The 27,888-nt window shown below is 41.1% G+C and overlaps 1 protein-coding gene and 1 long non-coding RNA gene across 6 annotated transcripts; one reads left to right on the top strand and one right to left on the bottom strand.

Annotated features, from left to right (window-relative positions):
• Positions 1-12,015, bottom strand: MPC1 (mitochondrial pyruvate carrier 1). 2 transcript variants are annotated; one of them, XM_065680428.1, is made up of 5 exons: positions 11,720-12,015; positions 6,778-6,781; positions 4,084-4,180; positions 1,692-1,824; positions 1-945 (listed from the first exon to the last, which is right to left on the bottom strand). In XM_065680428.1, the coding sequence occupies exons 1-5, from the start codon at positions 11,788-11,790 to the stop codon at positions 927-929; spliced, it is 324 nt and encodes a 107-aa protein (XP_065536500.1). In that variant the 5' UTR covers positions 11,791-12,015; the 3' UTR covers positions 1-926. The 2 variants fall into 2 exon arrangements, with proteins under 2 accessions (XP_065536500.1, XP_065536499.1); XM_065680427.1 differs by lacking the exons at positions 6,778-6,781; positions 11,720-12,015 and adding an exon at positions 6,650-6,749.
• On the top strand, positions 12,000-17,271 carry LOC136015060 (uncharacterized). Of its 4 annotated transcripts, XR_010613064.1 has the most exons (4): positions 12,000-12,265; positions 12,815-12,865; positions 14,540-14,620; positions 15,703-17,271. It is a non-coding gene; the product is annotated as an uncharacterized LOC136015060 (long non-coding RNA). The 4 variants fall into 4 exon arrangements; XR_010613063.1 differs by having other exon boundaries at positions 12,000-12,865; positions 14,546-14,620; XR_010613062.1 differs by having other exon boundaries at positions 12,000-12,865.
• Positions 17,272-27,888: the final 10,617 nt, after the last annotated feature.

The raw sequence follows: 27,888 nt of genomic DNA, 5'->3' as shown, positions 1-27,888 counted from the left end.
TTTTCAAAATGTTGAAAGGATTTATTGCCATTTGGAACATGTTTATTGTTCAAAAACGCTGAACTGAAATAAAATCCATCACATACATTCTTTGTGATGTATATCTTTACAGCAATGTAATTTTCAGGCAGGTCATGCAGGGAAGCCACTCGCCCAATGAGATCAAAAACTACTGAAAGGCACCTTGTGTCTTTCAGATCTTAGACTCCAAACAAGTTAAGTTTCTGTCTGTGTAAGGATTACATACATCTAGAGCAACTCAAATAGTAGGAAGAAATAAAATCTACTTAGAACTTCTTAAAGAACAGTACCAGACCTTGTTGCCTTCATTCATTCAGTGCCATGCTTTTGCTCTTCCAAGTCTTCTTCAAATAATGTGCGACTTAAAAATGGGTATTAATGAAGTCTCTTTACTGAGACAAGGCATGCAGTAAGGGAAGAAGGATAGCCAGTCGCTTCCAGGCTGCCTAACTACACATTTGTTCTTGTAGATTAGCAAGCCACTGCTTAAGTTAAAAAAGAAACAAAATAGGAATGAATGCACCCAAGTTAAATGGCTTTTAAGAATGTTAATACCATACCACCTACAGTTACTAAGCCATCATACACCGCTTTTGTAGACCGTTAGATAAAAAAGTTGATTTTCAAATATTGCTTGTTATTCAGATGTCTAACTTTTTATTCAAAGGGTAGTTATTAAGGACCTGTAAGGCAGCAGAACTTCAAATGCAATGGTTTACATTGCTGAATATTACTCTCAAAAAGGCAAGATAAAAAAAAATTAGTAGAAGGATTCTTGGTGGGGTCATTCATAATAGGTGTTTGTTTTAACCCCATTGTAATTGTCACAGCAACTGTAGATGGCAAGTCTTCCTTGGTTGTAATTCAGGATAAGCATATTCCATGGCTTACTTCAAGTTAGATATTTAGTTCTTTTTCTCAAACCTGCCAAGAGAAGATAAAGTTTTAGAAGAGTGAATATTCAACTAGAATTGCTATAAAGAGTCTGGACTTAAAATAGAACTTTAGGAATGAAAGACATTTGGCCAGTTACTTATGGAAAAGCATGTGCATTTGCAGTTTTGCTCACTTTTTAATTTATAGTTCAGGAGGCTTCATCATCCCATTACTCCCCATCGATTTCTTGGGGCCAAAGTAAAAAAGAGCCAGAATCCTGACTCACGAGCACTGCCTAGGGCAGTGTCTGCACTACTTGCTACGCAGTGAGGGTGTGAGACTGCTTGCAGGCTGGTCCCCAGTCACACTCAGTTGTATCTACCTGATATATAGAAGAGTCAGCTTAGAGAGGTTTTCCTTAGTTTCTGTTTCAGATATACAACCCCTTCCAATGTTTCCATCTCAAAAATTAGTTACTGAGACAGACACATGCAGACTAATCAACATAATAAATGAAACCCCCAGAATAGCCAGCAGCTGCATAAGTCTTATCTACATCCATGAACATAAGGGTTTTCAGTCTGTTCTGTGTATCCCTTGGAAGTGTCAAAGGGAGTGCAAGGCAACAAGTCATAGTTAGCCTACTGACAACAAGCTTGTTAATAGGTTTTCAAAAGGTAATGATGTTACACAAGTTCAGAAGCCATGCAAGGGTTTCTACTACAGTTAGAATACTAACAGAGTATTCCAAGAGCCATCAGTTTATGACTTCCCTTTTTTGATATGTGACTTGCCTGTATTTGATCAGTCGTCCTCCTTGAATAAGTTGTGCAATTTCATTAGTGAAGTGGCATGCAAAAAGAAGCCAGTTCCTTGGCTGTACTTTGTAGGCAAATCTCATGAAAGCCAAGGAGTAAAAACACAGTGCTGCAAAACATGATAGATATCATTAGTAGATTTTTAATACCTGCATTTTGTTGAGGCATAATTTTCATACTAGTGGAATGTAATGACAGTTACAATGCTTCTCACTTCTTTTAAGTTTCCCAGTAGTCCTACAAACATGTCTGCATTAATGACCCAATGAAGGAAAATACACACCAGTACTCATTTTTGCTACACAAGATATCTACAGGGCTACAGCTTTCCCCAAAAACTCTGTTCCCTCATATGCTTTCCTGTGATACAACTGAGTCTTTATTACCTGTTCTGGCTTTAGCTGGGATAGAGTTAACATTCTTCCTAGTAACTGGTACAGTGCTGTGGTTTGGCTTTAGTATGAGAATAATGTTGATTATACACCAATGTTTTAGTTGCTGTTAAACAGTACTTTCCCTGATTAAGGACTTTTCAGTCTCTCATGCTCTGCCAGTGAGAAGCAGCACAAGAAGCCAGGAGGGAGCAGAAACAGGACAACTGATCCAAACGGGTATTCCATGCCACAGCCCATCATGCCCAATATATAAACTGGGGGGGAGGTGGGAGTTGGCCAGGAGTTGCCAGTCACTGCTTGGGAACAGGCTGAGCATTGGTCAGTGGGTAGTGAGCAATTGCACTGTGCATCACTTGTTTCCTGAATTTTACTCCCTTCTCTTTTTCCTATTATTTCTGTTATGTTTTACTTTCAGTTATCAAACTGTTCTTATCTCAACACACAGGTTTTGCCTTCTTCCAATTCTCCTCCCCATTCCACAGAGGGAGCCGGGGGAAGGGGAGGAGTGAGCAAGCAGCTGTGCAGTACTTCATTGCCAGCTGGGGTTAAACCACAAGACTACTTAAACTATCTCAGGCAGAGAAGAGTTAATCCCAGTGAGACATGGCCTGTCTTATACAATTATTCTAACAACTTCTAGGACAGAGTATTTTTAAAATGCTAATTACTTAGATACAGTTCTTGCTGGGAACATTTTAAAATGGACTTTAAGAGAAGGCAGTTTCTATCCCCAGGAAATCATGAACATCGAGAAGCATAAAGCTTTGTTATCTGCTTTCCAGGAACATAAACAATTTTAATCTACTCTATCGTAATTGCATTTAAATACAGGAAATTACAACCAAAGATGTCAGTAGCTTTGCAAAGTTCTGACAGGCTTAAAGAAAAAAAAAAATCATGAAATTAACTATCCAAGGAAGACAGCCTCTTTTAAAGTACGGAACCTAAAAGATGGGAGAAAAACATTTGTAAACCCACCACCCTATGTATATTTATAAAAATTAAGCATGTCTCAACTTGGCTGAACTGGGTACCTGCCATCAAACACTATCTGCAAAACAGTTTCACTATGCCATAGATTATTCTAAGCAGTCTTCCATCTTGAAGAAGCTGATTAGGACACTGAATTACTGTAAGCAGTAAGCAGAATCTAGTGTAACTTTGCATAACCCAAAGCTATTTGCTTGGGAAAGAAGAATTAATCAGAATTATTAACTGAGTTAAGGAAGAAAGTAATACAAAAATTAAGCTACTAAATTAAAGCTACCAGATTTATGATACTGGAGAAGAATTTGAATGTAGAGACAGAGCTATAGGCAAAAAGCTACACATGGTCCAAAAAAGGCAGAAAAAATACTGTTCATGCATTTAAAAAACATTTCTCACTATTCCATTAAGAATCACACTAGCCTGTCACAGGCAACTGCTTTGCAAGGAGTTCATCTCCCTTAACTGCTTTTTGCACTCTGAAGACCAACCATTGCTATTTCTTCACTTTGTCAGTGTTTGTATTTAAGACTCACACTAACCAGAAAACATCATTGTTCTTCATACAAAGAATAAAGTTTGGTAAACAGATACATCTGAGCTAGTGCGCATAGCAGTATAAGATACCAAAAGAATTACTCTTTAGGAGCGAGTCTGGTGATCAAAACTGCCAAGACTCAAGACCTACATCCCTCCCCCTCCCAGATTACTGGAAAGCTCTGTGGAAAAAACAAACAAAAAAAGAAAACCAAACAAAACCAACCAAACCAAAACCCCACAACTCTGCAACTTTCCAGTGCCTCAGTTTTCAAGTGGCCTCTGAAGTCCTATAACAAGATATTTGATATCTGTATCTGCTTTAATCACAAATTTGCAGGCAACTAGTAATGCACCACTTGACAAATTATTAGTTGCCTGAAAGAAACTTAAAGAAAATCTGTGTGCTGTAGTTTGTTCACTAACAATTAGTTTATCTTAGGTCTTACCAAATGTCATTCGGCCACTAACGATTTCTGGCGATTTCTTCATATCATTAATAGCAGCAATAGGAAGTCCCCAGTTGGCAACTGGCCCCCAAAAGTGCTGCAAAGACAGAAAATGGAACTAAAGTTACACAGAAACACAGACCTCCTATGGTATTCTTATAGATCTCCTTAGCTACACAAAGCTTCAGAGGACAGGGTTAAAGGTAAAATTCCATGTAAAGATAGGGACTACTTTTGACATAATGGAGAAAAACTAAACCCTTCTTTCAGCATGATCTAGCCTTCATGGTGGAAGGAACAGGAACTCACTCTGAATCTTCTTGCATACTGGGGAGGAATTACTGAAAGGCCACTGAAATGCAGTTTTGTGTAATTATACCTCAGCCATCACTGAGCAGTCTGATCAGTATAATCATACAATAACCTCAGATTTACAGCTCACTTCGATGCAGAGAATTAGCATTCATCTCTTTCAAATAAGGCTCCTCAAAAATGTAATGAAAACACAAGTTGTTGCTGAAGTAAAGAATGGAACTGTTTTCATGTTATGCCTAGGATGAAGAAATGCTCAGCAAGCATCTTCTTCCAAGTGCTTAAAACACCTCTTGAAAGAGCAAGGCCATGCAACCAAAGCAAGCTGTTACCTAAAACTTCATCTGCAATTGCCAAAACAACCTGATGGCTACCTAAAGCTCAGTGATTAGACAGATCTGAGATTAGAGCAGTTAGCTACAGATATGTACACAGAAAAACAGAGACAAGAAGCAGAAAGAATCAATTCAGAAAAACTGATGAGAGCTCAATTTGATGGGTATTGTCTGAAAGACTGAGAAAAATAGTCTCCTAAGTCAAATATCCCCTATTGCTATAAGTTAACAAGCCTTCAGTAGAATTCTTTCCACTGAAAACGCATGCAGTATTTGCATCAGCTTCTCCTAATGGGAAACTATGGATGCGTGAAAGTAACTTGGCCAGATACGGCAAAAGAGAAGCACCTTGCAAGAAAAAGCTCTGTAGATTCCAACTTTATCCATTCTTTTGATACTTCCTCTAAAATGCAACACTGAAGATATTGCAACAATTCTGAACTGTCAGGCAACATTTAAGTTTCTTCCAATTTTAATTCAAAATACTCTAAGCCAGTCTGGATACTAGCTTGTCAACACTACAGCAGTACTTAAAGCCACGCTTGCTTCCTGCGGATTTGGGTTGCGGTACAAGAAACTGAACTAACAAACAAAAAACCAAACAACAAAAAAAAAAAGGAAAAAGTGAGCTAAGTGGTACACACCATTTTGATATTTTAACAGTAGTGCAATATGCAAAACAATGTCATATTTCTGCAAGTATCTACAGAACTGACACTGGTCCAAACCTAGGTTTATAATAAGAGTATGTCAAAAGATGCAATAAATGCATTTGTTTACTATATTCCTACTGATAGAAAAATTGACATCTAATGGCTAAAGCCTCTCAAGTACACGAGAGATACCATGGCATAACTGAGAAGTTGCATGGCTACATGGCATTTAGACTGTACAGCTATAGTTAAATAGTGGAAAAAAAAGTTTAACACCACTTAAACACAAGGTGTTGCAACAAGAACATTCACAGAAAACAGTCATGAGCACACAACATATTGTTTAAATAAGTTTAAAGGCTTTAATGTAGCTATTTAAATAAAGTACAGTAAGAGAGCCAGAAACAAACATCTAGTCATAATCATAATACAGTAAGACAGCAAGACAACTTGTGTAAGCATTACCACACTATAGCAGACTGGAAACCAGAACTGGTAAGGCAGTTCACGTACTCGGTGAGGTTTTTAGTCATTCCAGGAGTCTTGTTTAAAGACCTGTAGTTTCAGAAGAATAAGTCTTTGCAGCTCTAAGCTTGATTTTTTGAATCTATGAAACAGATCTGGAAGTCCTAGTGATGACTTCTTAATTCAACTGCTATTAGAACACAGACAAACAACACATCACAGACTATGGATCACTTCAGGCTCAGGCTACACAAGCTGAAGAATCATCAGTTCACATCCCAGCAGTACTGCAGCAGTAACTTTCCTCTGCTGACCAGGGAGGTAGATTTAGAACCTGCTCACTTGAGATGGTTATCCAGTTTCAAGTGCCTCCAGGCAGCCAGCCTTTGAAGTTTACACACACAAGAATTAAACTACACCTATACAGGTTGCCTTTGGTCTACATAGAAGAGCAAGTCTTCCATACCATTATGATTCACAGTATAACAGGCATAAAAAAACCCCACCACTCCCAGTTTCAGAAGCAAACTAAAAGGCGGAAGGAAAGAAGAGTCTGCAGTGAGAGTTATTATGTCAGGCAATAAATGGTAACATAAAGCTAGTTAAAAAATAAACCAGGTGGTTTGGTTATGAACCAGTATTGTCGCTATGCAGAAGAGTGGTTATAGCTTGACCTGATCTCTGTAGCAAAGGGTATGGAAAAAATGAAGCCCCTTTACTTTTGTAGTGATTGCTTTAGGAGACATTGTGAAGAAGCTAATGTTTGGTCGCCTTCACCCCAGAATTGCAAATAACTCTTACTAGTGCATCACTCCTGGAAGTCTGCATTATGCTTTCAGATGCAAGCAAGATCATAACAGTGCTGAGGCAAAAAGGCTGCAAGTTACTGAAGTCATATGTGAAACCAGAAGTCCCCTTGCTTTTCTTACCGTACTGTTGAAGTGGACCATCATTTTCCATTCAGAAAGCACATGGAAGAAAGAAGAAAAAAGTGTTAGTTTCTTTCATAATCAGCATAATGAAAAGTGCATCACAAACAAGATAGGTAGGAGTCAGAAAACTGTCATGGCATTAACCTTGATTAATGTAGCACTATTAAAAATTCCATTTCTCTCAAGAGCCATCTTTGTGACAACTGTTTGCTGCCTAGTACCTTTTTCATAGCAAGATAAAATCCCATTATAGTCTGTGGAAGACATTTATCACCTATAGTCTTCAAAGCATCTGAGACGCTACCCCAACTAGTTTAAAAGGACAAACTTTTTTGACACAAGTTTTGTCACGACAAAACTAAACAGCTACAGTTCCTCTGTGGGAGCCTTGAAGAACTTGGAATTCTTTGTACATCCTTTGTACTACATAAGTAGGTCAAACCAAATATTGCCAAAGATCTTACTGTTACTAAGCTTAGTCCAACCATGGCTGTACCAGACATAAGCTATATATTTTCAGTGATGTAATATACGTATTTTCAGTGATCTAACATGCAAGTACACTCCAGTCATGTATAGGGTTCATTTAAGTGATCATCTAGGTACCAGTTTATGTAATAATTTAATGATCTATGCATGGAAGCTAGACTACAGCATATATTTAAGATTGCTTGCTGCTCTTAAAATGTTTCAGAATTTTTAAGCATCCTTTTTCCAAAGATACTGATAGGACTCAATTTAAATCATGGCTTTCAAGAAACCAGCTACTAACAGAAAGCCTACTGCTGCAGAACACTTAAGTCACCTCCCTCACACTGATTTCCATATTCTTAGAGCACTGTTATACAAATAGCTTTGGCAAGGGAACAGTCAGTTCTAACTCTGGCAATCACACTGGCTGCAAGTCTTTGAATCAGCCTGTGGCTTGTAACAGAATGCTTAGTGTCCCTGGTTAGTCTAACCACTTTTTCTTGTTGTTTGTTTTCTTTTTAACTGAACTGCAGCAATAGTTAATTGAAGTAAACAAGCATATACTTCCCCCCACACCCCCACCCCAATAAAACCTTAAATAAACAAGTTCAAATATGTCTCCTGGCATACTTGGGTTTGAGCCAACAAAAGTCAGCCTTGATTTTTAAACTGGAAGTTGTTTTCAGGCAAGTAAAAGCCTAAAATAGAATCAAAGTGATGCTATTTTAACAGAGTAGGCAGCCCTGGCTAATATCATCCTCACATTCACATGAAGCAGGCATCCAGTCCCAAAGCTCTGCAGCCAATACAGCTATAACAAATGCACCATAACCAATAGCAAGGACACTGCAACAAGTGTGTTCATTTATTCCTGACTCCATTTCAAATTAGCAGTTACGAAGAACTACATTCAATCCCTTGACAAAGGGAACACTTCATACTAACACTTCCAGAACTGTGGGAAGAGCTGCTGAATTTACCCATCCAGTTTCTGTGTGTCTGCTTTCTGTGTAAGGGCCTGGACATCACAAGAGGAACTGACAGCTGATCAGTACCTTAGATTGCTACTACAATTCATTCCAAAATGGTTATATTGGGAAAGATTTATTTTTCAAAGATATTCATGTACGTATTTTCTTCATATTGGCAGTGAGGATATTAACAGGCCAGAGGCCATCCTGCAAATACAGAGGAAGTGCCACCACTCTGTTCCCCCACACTGCCATCCCCTAAGATGTGATGGTATTACCCTTCTGTAAAAGATTGTTCAGTTCTTGGAGCATACAATACTGAGAGAGCAAACGCAGTGTTCTTCAGTTTCTCCCACAGACCAGCAGAGGAAGTAGAGGACTTTTTTATCTTTTTTTAATGTCCTTGTGTTTAAATATTTACTAATGAAAACAGAAGATCAGTTAATTCTGTTTATATTACTGATGCTAACTCTCCTAAAGTTTATTTCAATTAAAAGAAAGGTCCTAGACAGTTTATGCCAGCGTAAGTGCTCAAGCTTTACAAGGAATGAACCATTTCAAAGCCACCTAAATTAACAATGACTACATTTGCATTATTGCTGAGTCATCAGGAAGAGATATTTCAGAAGTGCCTCAGAAGACCAAAGTCTCCACGCTTATTTTTCTATTACCAGAAGATTTTGGGACTCCTTGGTATTCCTTAAGCAACTGAAGTACTTTAGATTTCTACCACAAGACAATGCCATAACTTGCCTAGAGTGGCGTATATAGATCTTCTCGTTCAAAAGAAGAGAAAGCTGCTTTACTGGATGTTTTTTAGAAGCTACTACTTTAAATCATTAGAAGAGAAAGTAAGAGGATTCAGTTGCATACTATTAATGGCTTAGATAATATAACTTTAGTGACAACTGACATTTTTAGGATCTATAGAGGAAAAAAAAACCCATGCAACTTCGAGGTCATAATATATAGAGCTACCAAACTTTCATGGGCCAGTCAGCAAGTTTTAAGTTAACATTATTACTGCTGCGTTTTACAAGAACCAGAAGTCTACCTACAGCTAACATTCTAATTAAGCTGACTTTAAAGCATTAAGACAACAGTTAGAGTAAATGTGTATTTACATGATTTACAGTCATTCAGATCCCCATTAATCACCACTTAAGCCAGATGTGAAATTGGCAGAACAATTAATTATTAATGACAGTTTTAAAAGCAATTTATCTTGGTTCTTTGTGCAAGATCCAAAAGCTAACCTGATGTAATGCAATTCTATTGCCAGATACATCCACCTGAGGAAAGAAGCATGCATTCATTATGCTTGCTTTCATGTTTTCAAGTTATAAAGCTGAAACTGAAGCTACTTATTTCAATAGAGGTCTGCAAGTGTTGATTGCCCTAAGCCAGAATAATAGAACATGCAATTCCATCTCTTTGTGTAACTTCAGTTATTCTATTTGGGGTCAAGGATTTTACAGTTAAATACTGGTATCACAAGCAATCTCTCAATTCATCATTTCCCACAAAACTTTCACATTTATAAACCCTTGCTTCACTGCAGTCATTAAATGCTGATTTTTAGAGCAGATACCATAGTCTTAGAGCTTTGAGGAAAAACTCTTACTCAATGAGCACAGCAAGACTATAATTTTCTTCAGGATAATCCTGTAGTCTGGGGAAGCAAGAGCCTTCAGGAAAGAACGTAAAGAGATAATAGCTCAAAGTACATACACTCCATTCCTTCTACAGAGAAGACAGACTATGATCTTTTATTTACTTGTTATCTAAATTTTAAACTCAACATAAAGGCAACAACTTAAACAAGAAAGCAAGAAACAATGCTAAAAGGCCATACCACATAGAGCCACTGACTTGAGCTCTTCATGACACTCAGCAACAGAAGTACAAATTAAGCAGGTATTTTTGTACGCAACACTAGAATCCCACAGAATTATCCTTTTTCAAAATAGTCTTATTTTAATAGCTTATTTCACGACTAGAAGTAGGATGAAATACCCTGAAGAGCTTTATTTTGTCTACCTTTTCAGTCTTCATCAAGAACATACATACTTCCAGCAAGTAACTGTGGTGGTGTTCAGAAGCTGCCATTATCTTCCCTGGATTTTTGTTTGTTTGTTTTCTTAAGTATGAAGCATAGTGCTGTTTTGCTAGCCATTTATCTACTTCACTTGAATTCTATTCAGTGAACTAAGTGTTAACATCAAAGCACACCTATCAAGCTTACATAATATCATGAAGACTTTCAGAAGGAATCCACAGAGAAGCCTGCTTTAACCTTCTTTTGTTTTGCTTCAGGGACATTCTCCTCCTTCTTGTAACTCATGTTTTTGCCCCACTGTTTCTATGGAATTTGATTTTGCGAGTGCCAAACAAACCCTTTTGCTTCCTGAGCTATTATAGTCCCTCTTCCATGAAAGCTTACACCATCTGCTACTTTCACCAAGACCGTTTCTCAGATAAACAGATGCCCGCCTACATACTTGCTCAATATCAAACATCAGTTGCAATACATGTAGGTAGAACGGCAAGCAACACCTATACTGAAAGGTTGCTCAATTACCTGTATTAGAAGGGCCCATTTTTACTTATTTTCTTTGTCAAGCTGCTTGTCAGCCAAAGAAACTTCAGCCTGCCTATTCGAAACCACTCCATACAGTATTTCCACCAGATCTAAGTAAATATGCTGCAATTGCATCTTTAGGACATTCCTGTGATTTCACTTCACGATGCCATTCCTCTCACCAGAGCACACAAGCTGAAGCGTGAAAAAAAAGTATTGAGCTGTTTGGGAAGTGACTAAAGCTACATTCCCATGAAATCGGGGCTTTAACAAGCCTCTGGAAAACGTACATATTTACACATACTCAGACACTTAAATAAGTGGCCTTAGAACAGCATCTGTTAAACTCGCTTCTGCACACAGAAAGAGCAAAGCTCTTTCCTCCCTGATTGTGGGCAGCGGTCCGAGGACCCGTGTCCCCGGCTCCCGCGCCTGCTGCCACCTGCCCCAGAGCCAGGGCAGCGCTCCGGGCCGGTCCCACAGCCGGCAGAAGGAAGGTCACACTGAAGTGCAGCTGCCGCAGCAGTTTCAAACCGTGCCGCGTCGCTTCAAGGTCAAACCCGGTTTCCCCGCGGTGGAACGGTCGGCTGACAGCCCCAACAACCTCCGCAAGCCACGGGGTGCCTCGCTGTCCCCCACCACCCACACCAGCACCTCCGGGCCGGCTTCGCCCTCCCTCGCTCCCTCCTGCCCCCGCGCAACCACCGGCGAGGGCGAGCTTGATGGAGGTCAAGCGACACCGCCCTGCCACAGCCACCAGCTCGGGTGCCCCGAGACAACAGGGGACAACGGCTGGAACAGTTTGGGGAAGAGACGCCGGTCGCCACTGCCCGCCCGGGCAAAGCGGGAGCGAGGTCACCGCAGGCAGAGGCGGACGCGGCAGCCGCCAAGGACCCCCGCGCCGCGCTCCGCTCACCTCATGAGGTAGTCCCTGAACTCCTTGCTGCGCAGATAGTCCACGGCCTTGCGGCCCAGCGCCCCCGCCATGACGGCCCTCAGCGGCAGGTAGCGCCCAGCCCGCGCACCCCCTTCACGACCACTACCAGCACCAGTGACACCTCCCGCACCCCGCCGAGCCGGCGCCCGCTTTACGGCAGCGCCCTCCCTACGTCACCACAGCGCTCTCGGCACCTATTGGCCGCAGCCGCCCCGCCTCCCGCCTCCCGGGCTCCCAAACAGAGAAGGTGGACGTGGGGAGGGGGAAAGGCCGTAAAGCAACGCGGCGAGAGGAGGGGGAGAAATTGTCGCAAAGCGCGACGAGGAGGGTCTCCAGCCGTTGAACTGCCGGCATTCCTCTGCAGCCCGTAGGGCAGAGCAGCGCGACGTCTTTCCAAGCTCCTATTGGCTGCCCGGAGGCAGCTGCTGGCTTGCCATTGGCTGACGAGGGGCGCATCCAGCCCCCCAGCAGTGTCTTGCTCCGCCTCTCAGTGTCAGGCGTGTTGCTGCTGTAGGGCTGGTGATGGTGGGTTGTCAGTGGCGTGAGAGGGCTGTCTGTGTATGCGGGTGTCAGGAGGGCCTGTGGCTGCTTCAGTGATTTTCATTATTTAAGATATTCCTATGTTGTTGTTTTGGTTTTTTTAAGAGTCCAGTTTACGGACTTGGAATGTTTGGAGCTGGGAATACCGGGTTATGGTGGAGCAGTGCAACAGTTCAGCCTTTCCCTCTGGACCTGAAATGGTTTAAGATCCCACCTCTCACCAGCACTTTCTATTTCATACCTGAGCAGAGGTTACTTATTTAGAAGGGGAGATAAACTCTAACCCTGTTAATGCTGTCTCCATAAAATTTGGGCCATATAAACGAACACCTGTGTGTGAATTGCATCTTTTATCTTTGCTCATTGCACTAGAGATAGTGAAAAGGGATGTTTACCTCTGCTTTCCAAAGACTTGCAGTTTTTACAGTCTAGAACTGGGCTGAAAGTGCAGCCTGGGGCATGCCCATGTTCTGCAAGAAGTCCTGGAGGCCATGCATGGTTGCTTATTTCCTTCTGCTTCCCTCTTCCCTGCAGGATCTTGGGGAGACCAGGAGAAGAAAAAAGAAAAGGAAAAGAAAAAGATAAGTAAGAGCTCTGCACCCTTCTCCCCCCGATTGCTTCCTTGGAGAGCAGTAGGTGTGAGGAAAAGCGCTGTGTGGACCTCTCTTTCTGTATTTTAGTATATGATAGGACACTCCACCACCACCACCCCTGGCTTTGCTGTGTGTGGGAGGAAGTTTTAACCCCTTTGGTTATGAAAAGCCATTCCCCTGCATTATGAAAAGCCAGACTGTAGCCACCATATTTCTGTGGACTATTTAGACTCCTCGTTTCAAAGCAGCAATGTGAATCTGAACAGGGTCTCAAAGAATCATTTATTCATTTTGATTTGACTTGTGCTGGCAGAAGAGAGGTCTATGGAAATCAGTTCTGTGGGTTTGAACAAAAATCTCATGTAGTGGGAGTCTACATATCCTATATGGCCAGGCTCAGTTGTTAATATTACAGCTACAGTTTTACCTAAAAATGTAGCTTTACTCTCCTTGACTGAAAATTAATTTTTTCTTAACTCTGTGTATGGAAAACCCCCAATACCTGTCTGCACTGGGATGTGGTGTTCTTTAGTCTTTCTTCCTGGAGTAAACAAGTTCTTTCAGACTTTTCTCTTAGGCTGTGCCTTTTAAGTCCTTTAACCTTTTGCTTACTCTGGTTTTGTTTACACCTTTCTTAAGGCATAGCCTGAACAAGGGTCATCATGTCCCAGTCAAAGCCTTACCAGCAGCACACTGTTAATACCTTTCCCTAATTCTGAGAGAATCTCACTTTGTTTTTGAAGTAGTTAATGGAAAAATTATTAACTAACTAGAAATGTGCCCAGGAGAAACCAGTCCCACATGACAGGCTTTACCAGTTACACAATAGAAGCAGCTGGCAAGGATTTGAAGTTTGCATTTGCTGCAGTTCTGTGTGTATATATAGTGGTTTCATTTGCATACTATTTTTTTAGGCTTCTTCAAAGGATGTCAAAAGCTATAAAAAAACTCACCTTAATTTATCACATTCACAGCTTCCCTTTTACCCCCTGGCCTGTTCCATAGAGAAATTAGATTGGATTTGACATGAGGCGCTCTTGACAAGTCCATGCTAGGCGCACTTTTACACATGTTGTTCCCTAGGTGAACATTAATGGATTCTTTAGTTATTCTAGCTTTTATATATATATATATATATATATATATATATCTCAGAACTAGTCCATTTGACTTACAATTTGCTGGGTTGTTGTTAACTTCAGACACGTGCTTTTATCTAGTGCTGCATTGCTATATATCTCCATGGAGAGGATAGTCACTGATTATCTTAAATTGCCTCTGCTAGGGCCTGGTAGACTTCAGAGCAAGTTTCATTGGGTCTTGACACATCTTTTTTTCTAAAATACATTTCACTTGTTCTTTTCCTGGTCTGAACTATGCTTCTATACATTTTTCACACTAAATTTAGACCTATTTTGAGTTAGTATTACCATACTCCTGCCTTTACTTGTTATGGGCTGTTTCTGCATTATTTAATGACTGCCATTTCCTTTGTCTTATTTCAATTTCTAATTCTTGTATCAAACTTGTTTGGTTGTCTTTTATATGCCATGATAGTTGAAACTGATTTCACGCCTTAGCATTTCTGATTCTGTTATCTGCAGGCTGACACCATTTCATTCTTTTCATCTATTCATATATCCTTTTGTCTGTATTCCCTTTTGAGTTTTAGGTCATTACATACTTGTGAATAAGCCAGGCCACATATGTCTGAGGATGGCTCTTATGTTTCTTCTAATCAGAAAAGGTAATTGTAGCTGGTTTGGTTTTCAAAAGCACAGATCCCCTGCAATCTTTTATCCCTTAGATTATTTTCAGAAATACTTTGCCTGCATTTCCTGAAATTTCTTCCTGAAATTTGCATTGTTTTTATTTATTTCTCATTAGCCTTGTACTTCTGACATCTGCGAGGAGATGCCTCTGAAGTTTGATACTGACTGGTTATTCTCCTTGTTTTCCCTTGGACTTTGGCTAGGTCATTACTTTTTTAACTCACTGACTTTTGTTACTGTCTGTCTTTACTTTAAACTCTTCCTCACTAAAGGAAGATCTGCTTGTTTTTAGCAGATAGACTCTTAGAGTTGTCCTGCAGTTACTCTGCATTGGACACTCTCTAATATCAGAGACTTTCTGCAGACACCATTTCTGCAGTCCAGAAGCTGCAGCTGGTGGGATGGAGGAGAGCACCCCTGGCTCCTCCCTCATTGTTTCCACAGATCTTCAGTGCTAGCACAGCTAGTGCTGGTGGTTTTGCCCACAAGGATACATGAAGTAGCCGGAGCTGAGTGAGCAGTAGTAACTTCTCACAATATCATGGATTTTGTCTCTACGAGGAGGTGAGGTGTTAGATGATGTGTCCGTTTAGCAAATGAATATTATGTCTTCCTCAGAAGAGAGTTTCCATATCCTACATTCCCCATTTCTATGTGCAGGGGTGACAGGGGCTAGCCTCCCAACTGCGGGGGATGTGTGGCCTTTCCTCTTCTCCTCATCCCAGACTGCAGCTCAGGAACCAGCACTTCTTGACCTCAACAGCCGCAGATCCAGCTGCTGAGTAAAGCGGCACGCAGGTTTTCTCTTTTTGGGGCGTCTCTTCTTCTTGATGTATGGTGACATGTCCCTGTCAGGGAGAGAGGAATATACTGCCTGGCTGGCAATAAAACAACTGAAGAAAAATGTGATATGACACAGCAGGACAATCTACTAGTGTTATGTGGTAGTTATGCTTCTGGTGTAAGACACAATGGCAGTCCTAAACGATGTATCTGATATAACTCTTAACACACATCTGACAAGAAAAATGATGGTGCCTTTTCCCTTCTGTAAAAGGAATTGCAGGAAAACATTATTTGGAGTGTTGCATGACAGACAAGAGAACAACAATTAAACAAGCTGCTCAAGAGCCTCTGACTTCAGGACTGCAGTAATTATTGTTTCCCTGCTATGGTAGCTCTAAAGTTGCAGAAAAATATGAAGAAAAGATGCGTTGCTTGGACAGCCTTCCTAGACCTTGTAATGAAATACCTCTTCATTAAAGTGGACACAGGTCATCTGGCAGGTAGATGAGAACATTGACTAGAACCATTGACGTTTAGCCAGCCTGCAACATCAAATGGAGCCAAACAAGAGGAGAACTTGATATGACACTTGCATTTATGTTTGCATCTCTGATTACAGATACATTATCCCTACGTGCTGGCATGATCTTTGAGGAGTTTATTCCATGTGGATTACACAGCAGGAACTAAGAAGATTAAACACCCGGGACTGCTAACTCAGGAGGCTGCCTTACAGGAATAATGAATAATCTCTGTAAAATGCATGGTGAGCCCTGATGCATTTGCAGAGATATCCTAATAGAAATATGAATTTAGTATTAGACTAAAGAAAAATTAAATAAATGCATAACAAGTAAACCACTCTAGAAGGAGCTATACCTCGTTTTAGAAAATGGCATACCTTCCCTTCAGTATATCAACCAAACCACATTGTGTTACATTGTGACCAGAGCTTAGTGTCATACAATTATGGTCGGGCAGGTCTGAACACCTGAAGCTTTTATTAGTGTAGTTATTCCTATTATTATAAATTATATAGGCAGGAATCACGCAAGCTCTGGCCCTAACACAGTATATATCGTAAACACATGGAAAACAGCTCATCCTGACAGCTGGGTTTGCAGTGAAGCTGTGCAGGTGCTTTTTCTCCATGCCTAGGAAGCAGCCTGGATGAGCTGGAGGCCACTGCTCAAGAGCGGGAGCAGCACTGCTTCCCCCCACCCCCACCAAATATCTTCCCCTACTTAAGCTTACAGTACAACTATTAAGGGCAAGCTTTCTCCTGGGAGTTTTTTTGCCTAAAAGCCAAATGGCTGTAGATGAAGGACGCACCCTGCATGTGTGTGGTGCAGCAGGGCCTTGGGGCAGCTGGAGGATGTGGCTTTACTTGGAGGAGGCTGCTCTGAGTCCTCAATTAGTCACACATGATAAAACAGACAGCCAAAACTGCAGCTGAAATTACTTAAGCCAACTTCATGCTGAAATACGTGTAGCAGTGAAGGCTAAATCTGTTTGTGTTTTTACGGTCATGAAGACTGAATTGATTTTAAGTGTTTTAAGATATTTTTCAATAATGCTTCAAATGAGATAATTATATATTCTATTTTTAAATAGAAAACTGTGTTGTTAAGGCTGTTTAGAATAAATCAGTTTCTACAGAATGGAGAAAAAAAAGACAATGAATTTATTCAAAGGTTACTTTTTGCAATGGTAATGTAGATACGGTAGCTGGGCTACAAGGGTATAATGATAGCTATTTTAAAATGGATCTTTATAACAATATTTGGTTTTTAATTTATAAAATTCTTTTTTAAAAAAATAAAGAAACTATGATAATAAATGGTAATTTTTGTTAAAATCATGCCTCCACATCCATGTGAAAAGAAGCACTGAGTGTTTTTTCTAGTATCACACCACTGTGTTCCTGGTATCCTTGAAGCAATTGTGGATGATTACCATGTGTTTGGAAAAGGAAGGATGAGAGCTGCTTCTTCAGTCACACTCACTCTGCACTTTATATTGCTAAATCAGGTCAGCTGGGATAAGAGCCTCATATTGTAACAGCACCTTGCAAAATTCTCCTCCTTCACTCAGGGAAATCTTTTATAGTTAAATGAGATATAATCACTTCATCACTGTAATTATCATGGCCAGAGGAGAAGACCAGGAGGGCTGGTGATGCTCACTTAGCAGGCTGCATCTCCTACATAGCAGGTGCTGAATGCAGCTGTAAAGTAGAATTTTTCCTTATGGAAAACCCGCCTAAGTGATGGATCCAACAGGATTAAAAAAAAAAAAAATCATCTATTAAAAAAAAAATAAATCCTTTTTCCGAGGGAGGAGTATCAATGATGTGTCATGAACATCTCAAGTGAGGCTGTGAGGAGGGTTACTTCCACCATTACTGCTTGCAGAGCGTGTGCTGAAACACTTGTACTTCATGAGGAGAACTAGTCATGGGTTTTCTCCCAAGCTTTCTGTGTAATTCTTAAAGTGTTTTGTCCAATAAAAACATCTCATAGGTTGTAAGGGGGAGCCTAAAATCAGGGTTCTGACTGATGGTAGAAAGTGAAGGAGTCAAAGTTCAGACACACTGTTAAATAATGACAGTCATTTTAGCTATGTAATCCTTTCCTCGGGACTCATGGGTCTTTATTGAGCTGAATAAATATAAATTTATGATAAAAAAATATAGGTTCCTAGTATGTTTCACTACTAAAAAAACACCATATTTAAACATGCTGTTTCCTGGTGCTTTGGCTCTCCCTAACTTAAATCACCCAAGTGAGGCTGGAGGACGGCCAGGAAAGGGGAATCATTCCTGGTAGAAAAGTACAATTCTGTGCTTCTGTCCTTTTCCAGTCCTTCCCTTGTTAAAGAGCAACTACCCAAACTACTGCCACTAAAAAACTTGAACATCAATACTGGTAGGCTTGATTTAGGAAAAAAAGCATATTAACATGCTTGAGCCAGAAGGGTATGATTACACCAGGGCTCACTTTGGTCTAATAACAGTATCCTTGATAGTGTTATATCTACTCAAGTTAGGGTAAGTTTCTCACTTGGTGTACTAAGATTTCTTCCATTTACTGGAGAACTGTGAGAGCAAGACAGTATCTAGGATGTCCCTGACTTACTAGAGGAAGCCAAAGGTTGTCTCTGATCGAATTGGTGATACAGATCCAGATAGGGACCCTGAAATCACCTTTGGCCTATTTCTTTAACTAAAAGAAAGGGGTAAAATTTCAGTAGACTACAGTGAATAAACAAACTGTGGGCATACAAGATGAGTAACTTGAAGGTAAACATGCCAAAGTCCTTCCCGAAGCTACTAGGATCAAAGTGAAATAAACAGTAGGTCCTGGCGGACTTCTACAAGGCCATTTAGGACTCAACAGGGAGTCACGGAGGCTTATGCAAGGTCTAACAGGAAAAAAAAGCATTGATTCAAGTGCGTATACTTTAAAAAAATGCATTTCACTCATGTACCCAAATGTGCATGTGCAAAAGTGGGATGGGTGCTTACAGACAACCTCCACACTCTGTAGCAAGGGTCCCTGTCAGAAAGCTTTGAAATAGCATCCCACAGATGTCTGAGGCCATCTTTTGTATGGGTATTGATCTTTCCAATAAACATTAGTATTAGGTGGTGATGCTACAACTTCAGTTCACAAGGACTGTCTTGTTGGGGTTTTTTTACAAGAGACATCTTGTTTTTTTACACTGAGAGCCTTATAAATTAAATGCCAGAGCCTTCATCCAGAAGCCATGCAGCTTGAATGGATCCTTGGCAGCTGGATTAGACTGCAGCATCTGCCCTGCACACCCAGCTTCCCTGTGTGTGTGAGGAGGGGACGGTTAACTCTGCCAGAGTAGAAGCTGAACCTTTCACACTGAGCGGGAAGCTCAACAAAACCTAACCAAGAGGAAATTTGAAGTTGAGAAATGCCCTCACTGTGACACCACCCTGTGACTTTGGTGCTTCTTTATGCTTATGGTGTCCTTCCTGAAGACTCTGCAGCAGTATGTCTTAACAACCAGCTCCTTCTTTTCTGTGGAAGGCTCAGGTGGAGGCAGTGTGTCACCTGTGCATCTCATGAAAAACTTGTGGTTCCAGTACTTGCTAAGGGTCCTGCAGATGAGAGCAGGGAAGCCCATTAGCTCCTTCCTCAGGCTGGTGAGCTCAGACCCACACATCCCACCTCCCGGAAGTGTGATGCAAGCTTCCAGCTGTGTAGGCTTATGTAGGGCTCTTTGGGCTAAAAAGAGGGACTGTCACTCTGCAGCAGGGGACCCTGACGGGAGTGGCTATGCAGCACTTCCATACTGTGTGGCTGCTCTGGACAAATCTCCACCACATCACACCTCAGGAAGGCTGCTCCAGTAATGTTTGTCACACAGGTGGAACAACTCTTACTAGATGTGATCTTTTGTGTTTAGGATTTAGCGAAAACTAGTCTTTCGAGAATTTTTAAGACTTACAATCTTGAAGTTGGGGGGGCAGTGATGTAACATTTTCCCTGGAGAAGCACCTTCTTTCACTGTCACTATGCATTGTTATGAACAGCATTTGCATTTGTTATTGATAATTTACTTTCCTCTTTCCTTTAAAAACAAATAAATAAATACATACATACCCAGGGAACTGTGATTAAGATCTTGCAGCCTCTCTGTCTTACAGATGTGCAGAAGCTGCATAAAGTCACTCAGTTCGCGAATCATCACTCAGCTCCAGGCCTCGGAAATTTAAGAATTCAAAGTTGTGTGGTCTAATTTTCACTGTCTTTTAAATAGCTTAATTCTAACCGGAGAGCTTATTCAAGATTAAAGCCTACTTTATCTCTTTGTACTTAAGGTTTCGCTATATTTGACATCTGTTTAAAGCCCTTCTGTGGTTCACAGGATTGGTGCACTACTAATGCTATTGTAATTTATTTTGGTTTTAAGGTAGCAAGTTTTTTACTTTATTGTGGGGGAACACCATTTACCCAGTCTCGTTAAATGTTTTAACCATATTGCACCAATGGTGTGAAACAGGGTGTTCTAAATTATAACATTATAAATAGTTGTAAACATCACAAAATTTCAGAGGGATATTCTGTATTGTTCAAGATGTCAAAGAGTCTCTGCATGTGTCACAGTAAAGACACAGATTTAAATATAGAAGGTCGATTATTCCAGTTATTTGTGGCCTAACAGTCTTTGAATTAATCTTTGGAGTTCATCCTATGGAGGAATCATCAATCTTATGGAAACACGATCTGTTCATAGTGTATTTGAGGCCGGAACCTGATCTGTGCATGTCATACTTGAGGCCAGAAGAGACCATCACAGTATTTAAATTGGTTTCCAGATTACTGCAGACTGTAGAAGTGATCCACTTACTTCCGTATTAACCTTTTGTCTCCTAAGGCATACCTGCTGAAAGCAACTTTAAAGTGAGGCTGGTTTTTCCTTTGAACAAAACTGTCAAAGGAGAAAATGAGTTTGCCATTCCTCCTAGTCGCTTTCAGTAGATAAGGCTTCCTTATTTCCATCCTGCACCTGCGTGGACTTTGCACCCAGACATTTGACGGTTTTTGTGCTTCGGTCTGGCTCTGTTCTTCCAGATCATGGTATTTTTCTCTCTGTGAAGATTCTTGTATGCGATAATCAAGTTGCTTCTCAGCCATTCCCAGGCTGAGCTGAATACATCAGGGTCTTTAATCATCTCCACAGCAGGCATTTTGTGTTTTTCCCTGCATCTGAACCCTGAACCCTTTGAATATATTCAGTGATGGTAGTTGGTGCATTTTTAAAATGGCACTTGAAGCCTGAAAAATGGGGTTTGCATGAAATTTTCTTACCTTTAACACATACTCCTTGATCTCTTCTTCCACTTTCCTTTAGAAGCCAGGAATGAAGCTTGCAGTTATATTGGTGAGATCTTGTAATTCTTACAGATCAGTTTTTAAGAGCATAAAGTGCTTGTTGGTGATATCGACTGAAGGGTTTGAGAAGACTGAAGCAGTACTGGAAGAACCATCCAGCCTGTTTCAGACTGAGTTTTTAGCTGTTGGCTGCATCACAGAAGAGATATTCTTGGTTTGAACTGGTATAAGCAGTATAAAAACATATGAAGTTTAAAGGTCATGTTAGTGTAAGACCAATGAATTTTGCATGTGCTGGTGGACATACTAATACGTATATAACTTACCCTGGCTCAAATGCCAGTGCTGTATTTTTCCTTAGATCATCTGATGGTAGAAGAACATGTGGCCGCTTAGAGACTTCCTGGAACTGGGGATTGTGCAAGCTGTGTGAATGTGTGTGTTGGATATCTGACATGAGCTTCTCAGATGATCACTCTCATTCCTGGGGCTTGGGAAAGTAATAACAAATTTGCACCCGAATTGCAGAATAAATAATCCTTACCTTTGCTTAGCTGAACGGGCACTTTTTTTGCTGGGCCGAAAGCATGCATACATCTCAGCTGTGTGTTCCACTTTTGTCTTGCCCATCTAAGCGCACATCAAGGAGCACGTTGTTCATTCATGGACAGAGTTTTTACCTGCATGATTAGCCCACAAACCCAATAAAAAGGCTGCAGCCCTGTAGCTGATGTGCATCTCCACTCAGAGTGTAACAGATGGCAGCAGATATGGTTGAAATGAGACCAAAGGCCCAAGTAGCAACAGATCAGCAGTATTTAAAAGCTGATGGATCACTCTTGTCACTTTTCTGAAGTCAAATGCAGGTTGTTTCTATTCTGTTTTTAAGGATCCACTGTTAGAGCTAATGTTCCTAAAGGCTAAATTGTGTAAGTACCAATAGGTGAAATAAATTTAGGCCTCTAGGACTCAGTGCTAAGGTAGAACATACCTTCATGCTTCACACTGATTATCCTGTTGGAGAAGTGGCTGGCCTGAATGGATAAGTAAAGCAAATAACTGATTATAATAGAACTTACAGTAGAGAGAAGATTCCAGACAATAGTATGACAATTAGAAAGTCTGGGTAAATGCACTGGAGATCTCTGACTCTGTTTGCATGCCTTAGCAAGGAGACTGTAATTAAAATTGAAGCCTGCTTTCTACAGTAGGGAAAGTGTGAGGCTTTTTTGACTGTGGCTGTTTTCACCAGTGGCTGCAGAACCTGAAGGCCAGGAAGAATCAATTAGGCAGGAGTGAGCCACGCCAAAACAACACACAGCCTCACCACAGACTCTGAATCACCAGTGGTTTTATAAACTAATTTCCCCAACAGAGAATGGAATTGGGCTCAGGCCAGCTTTGGTTGTTTAGAAAACAGTGAGAGCACCACAAACAGCTTTCCAGTCCACCTAGATGAATGGACAGAGATCTCCTTCTTCCATCTTGCATCCAGGCAGTGACAGTATGGCATCTTTAGCAGCCAAAGCACTGCAAAGTTTTCTGTGCTTAACCTGAATAGCTGGGCATAGCCTAAAATTCTCGTTTTCAGCTCTTCTTCATTGCTTTTAATGCAAAATCTCTGCTTTTTGTGATTTTCAGGCATTAGCATTAGTTACTGTTACTCCCTATTATTTCCCTTTGCTGTAAGTGCCTGAGAGGTGCTCAGCCAGCCCCTGAACAAGATGCTCTTCAGACATGTAACAAGACTTTTTGATCCTCAGGACAATTCTCAAGTTTGCTTGGTTATGCTTGCTTGGGCCTGAACAACATGCAGTTTCTCCATATCTGGTATCACATACTGTTCCTATGAGGGAGCCTGAGCTGGACTTGCTTCCTCTGCGATGCTGCTGGGGCGATCCATAGACGTGAACACCAGTGTAATGGTGTGCAGACTCAGACGTTGTAACACCAGGGAAGCAGAAACAATCCCTCCAAGCATCAACATCAGAGGAGACATTGATTTTGCTTTTATGGTCCCCAGTAAGTTCAGCAAGCAGAAAAGGTTATGCAGGCTGCTTGCTAGTGACCAGCAGTTCCAGAAGAACTGTACCTCAGGAAATCTCTGAGGGACAAGGGAATCCATGCCAGGCAGCTTATGTGAAAGAGCTCTGTCTGGCACTGAAATCCCAGATTTCTCTGGTGGGTGGACTGCCTTACCAATGAGGAGTTAAAGGTTTACTTGTTGCTTCCCAAAGCAGAGTTTTAAGTACTCAGCCTGCACAGAGGTAACAGCTCTAGGTATAATTTGAAAAGGCAACTGTGTGATTTTACTGTGATCAGCACATGGCATTCAAAGATGGCCAGTGCCTGGGGACTAGAAAGGAATTATGCAAAAATGAGCAGGATCCTTTTCTGTTTTCTTTTTCTTTTTTATTTCTTTATAAAGAAGGGAAAGGATGGGCATGCCAAGCCAAAACTGTGGAGTACAGACAAAGGTGAGCACTGAGGCTTCTACTCAGGGGCCATCCACAGTAAACTCTTGCCCTGGTAGAGAACAGCTCCCCATCCCTCCTGCCAAGAGGGACCCAGCACACAGCCAGCCCTCCAGCACAATCACAGCTCTTTGAAGTTAGTTTGCAAGGTTTCACAATACCATCAGCCCAGGTCTGGGCGGGCCAGCAGCAGCTGAGGCCAGCAACAGTAGCAGCAGCAACACTGGATACAGTGCACAGAAAAAAGGGAGCAAAGACCTTATTTGCAAACAGTGGTAGGTAACAATATATAAAGTCCAAAGATCATCATTCTGCTATAAAAATATTACACTTCATAAAACCATGTACTATAAAAAAAATCTATTCAGAAACGCTGATAAACATAATAAATATCTGTACACTGGCTGCCCTTTTCAAACGTAACGTAAAAAGCGTGAGCCTCAGAAATCATCATTTGTAAACACGAATATGGAGCCTGTAAACAAAGTGCTAGATCACGGTTCATATTTTGTCAAATTCATTTAATACTACCCGAGTACACCCCTTGCATGTGTCACCACCTAACGGCCCTGCTCTGTCTCCCTCGTTTCACTGAAGGTGCGTAAGGAACTAATACAATGAGAGTGAAGGAGGCAAGATTTGGCTCTGAGTAGGAATTCAGAAACAATCCTTCAGCAAGTGGTTTTAATTTTCTGCACTTAAAATGCTTATTTCCAGCCTCCCCTTTCAAAATTTGCCTTTATCAAAGAGGGCGTGCAATTTCCTTATCTGCTTTACAGGCTACAGTGTCTCTGAAAACTATGACCACAACATCCATTTAAGAGACATAATGGAGCACAAATTGGCTTTGTAACTACACACACCAGTGCAAGAAGCAGTGGTTGTACAGTTCAACACTGAACGTCATGGTTTACACAACACAGGCTGATGCAAAGGGCCAATTTCTTAATTTTAGACTCTAAACTTTGGGCTGCAAAACATTTCTATGTGCAAGCCTGTACTGGCACGCATGAACTAATGCCTGGTTAGCTGGCTGTAGTGCATGTATTGTCATCTGGTTGCACATAGAAATGCAAGGTCTAGGCTCACAAAACTTACGAATAGATTTTAGCTACAATTTGGCTCTAAGAACTACTGTGACTGCATTTGCTCTGTAACATTCTTGTTCTGCACAGGCTTCTAGCTACCCTTCCCCTAAATACTGAGAATTTTAGTTCTGTGCACAGCGAGAGCCTTGCTTTTAATTCACTTTGTCTTCTGAGTTTAAACACTCAAATTTTTGCTAACTTTAAGAATACCAGAATATGTGCAATTGTTGCTTGTGTTGTAGGCAGACATGGAGAGGGAGGTGTGGGACTGTTCACACAGGAACTGAGGTACCAGAAGCAGCTTAGCTTGTTTCGGGGCAATACATGGATTTAGGAGCAGGTTCAACTAGGACATAGGAACACACACTTCTACAGAATTATGTTGTATACTTCAAAATTGGAAAAGAAAATGGGCTTGAACATTTTAATTTTTTATGAATACAGTAAAAACTTAACATTATTTTAGGCCTTTTCATTTTAATGTAAGGACTGTCTGAGGTGGTTGGCTGAGTTGTGCGGCTTGCCTATCTTTTAGGATTCAGACGTGACCCTGGAGCTCAGGTGGTTCTTGTTGAAAGGCCCCATCTGCAGATAGTCAACAAGAGGACTTTGCTTCTAAATACTTGCTTTGTGTTTTTCCTACACACATCTTAAGACAGCTTCAAAACACATGAATTAAAATAATTTCCAAGTGAAAGCAAAGGTATCTTGTTTTCTGCCACACTAATCTGTTTTATCTTCCGTATTTGTCTGCCTTATGCCTGCATAAGCTGTAGCTGTAGCTATAGCACTCCACAAAAGCTGTGGCTGTAGCACTCCACAAAATCACGAATTTCCTCTGTAAAACTGGGTGACTTAAACCCCAGGATTTTTTCTATCCTCTTTATAAAGTCAATGGTGGTAAAAATACACACAGTCAAGATTATTTCCCCATGGCATGCCATCTGTGGCCTTACGCCTTCTGCTTATAGGGAGTCTATATGAACTTGTGGTGACTTTTCAGAAGTCTGAACTTGTCCTCCCGTTCTGTATGCACAACCTGGCACTGGTAACCTGCTGCTATGCAAACATCCTATCATTTATTGCCCTGACTCTGAGCCACACCTGGGCTAAGCTCAGCATAACTCAGAAACAGAGGGACAGAAGTGACACCAAGGTACTGGCAGCCCTGCTGGCAAAAAAGAAAGACGCTGTTGCCTTCCTGCTGTCCCCAGCCACTCTTGTCTGATGCACAAACATTTGCTTTGCCCCATGGAGACCTGGATAAGGGAGGTACAAAAGGACAGATGAGCAGCTGAGGTCAAGAGAAAGTGACTGCCTGCCTTTTTTAGCATCAGCACTTGAATGTGCTGGCATAAGCTCTGTGGGCCAACAGCATGAGAAACCCGTCTGGCACTCCTGGCTTTAGGGGATGATCCAAGCCTTGGAGTAATTCATATTGTAGACACACAGCAGTTGCCATACTCAACCCTGGTCTGGATGTATTTGGGTGTACCACTGCTGGATACAAGTTGTTAGAGAGAGCACTGCACTACACAGGTTAAAACCAGCATGTCCCTTAAAGATCTGCATACTGATTTCTGGTAGAGTCTGATCTACCCTGTAAGCCAATAGATTTATTGTCCCTTTCAAACTCAGCCCAAAACCCATTCAACCTTCAGTCTGGCTGAAAAGAGTTTCAGTAGTACACCCAGGATTAGATGGAGCACAGGGACACACAGTCTGTACTTTTATTAAGAGTGTGACAGAAAACATCATGTCACAAAGACATGTCAAACAAGGAGTATGCCTTGGATGGTTGTTGCTTTGCACACTTTTATGGTTCAGAAATGTAACTATACTATCTGTAATAGCCTAAGGCACTAGGTCACTTTGTGGACTAATAACCTGCAAGGTGGTATGATCTAATTCAAAGTGACTTTTAGGTTTTCAGGAATTAAACATAACATTTAGTAGAAGACCTTTAAGACTAAAAAGAGAGAAAGAAAGAGAGGCTAAGCCTTTTTCAGTTATTATTTTCTCCTAGAAAGAATAAATGCTTATTGCTGAGCTATACTGTAGCAAGGAGTCTGGAAAGGAGATGCTGGTATAAAAGCAGCTGCAGCAGTAATTAGGCCATGGCCGTGCATCTTTGCCTGGATCCAGCTGGGCCAGGGGAAGTGGTGGGTGCTATCTGTCTGAAATAATGAGTGCCAATGGCATATTCCTTCCCCTCTGCTGGGAGCAACTGTCCATTGGATTTGCTGATGGAGGCTCTGGTATTTCAGTCCCAAATGAGCTGGATCAGCAAGACTGATGTGGAAATAATTTAATTGGGTTCATCTTGACTGAAGTAGGTCATGAAACCCTCAGAAGAGCATCTCCCATGGCAAGCCTGTGAAGGGGGGGCTAGTCTGCCTTGGGGGTGTTTGGGAATACACAGCTAGGACAGAGGGGACGCTGGACAGGACAGGGAAGCTTCTGGCCACAGCCACCTATGCACACCCAGGGTGACCAATATCACTTTCAATTACAGGCTTTCAAGAATGCTGAAGATAAAACTCTTCTGAGTATCTCCTCAAACACTGATTAAGCTTCTGTCCTCACTTGGACAAGCCGGGACAGCACTGTTTTGTGCATGTATTTACATGCACACACACATGTGCATACATCTGGATGCACTGGCAACAAAATTTTAATAAGAAAACCCCATTATGTGCAATTTATAGGCTTACAAAGTAATTAATGAGCATTAACACATATAATTTTGTATATGGCCCAAACCTTGTGTGGTTAATGGGGTAACAGCTGATGGGTTAGAAAGAACTAAATCAGGAAGAGATTCAAACCATTAAACTTTGGGAAGAGCAACACCCTGTAAGCTTGGCCTGCAATAATATTCAGGTGAAAAAAAATGCTCAAAGAATTAAGACCAAGTATAGTAAGAGGGAATTAGACTGTTTCCAGTGACTTGGAAGAGAAAGAAAACTGAAGCAATGAAAAATGGCCAAGAAATCTCAGGGGGAGGCAAAACCTGTACATAATA

This window comes from Lathamus discolor, chromosome 5, assembly GCF_037157495.1.
Source record: "Lathamus discolor isolate bLatDis1 chromosome 5, bLatDis1.hap1, whole genome shotgun sequence".
Taxonomy (NCBI): domain Eukaryota; kingdom Metazoa; phylum Chordata; class Aves; order Psittaciformes; family Psittacidae; genus Lathamus; species Lathamus discolor.
The sequence above is the reverse complement of the archived record's forward strand: the minus strand, read 5'-3'. Positions and strand labels throughout refer to the sequence as shown.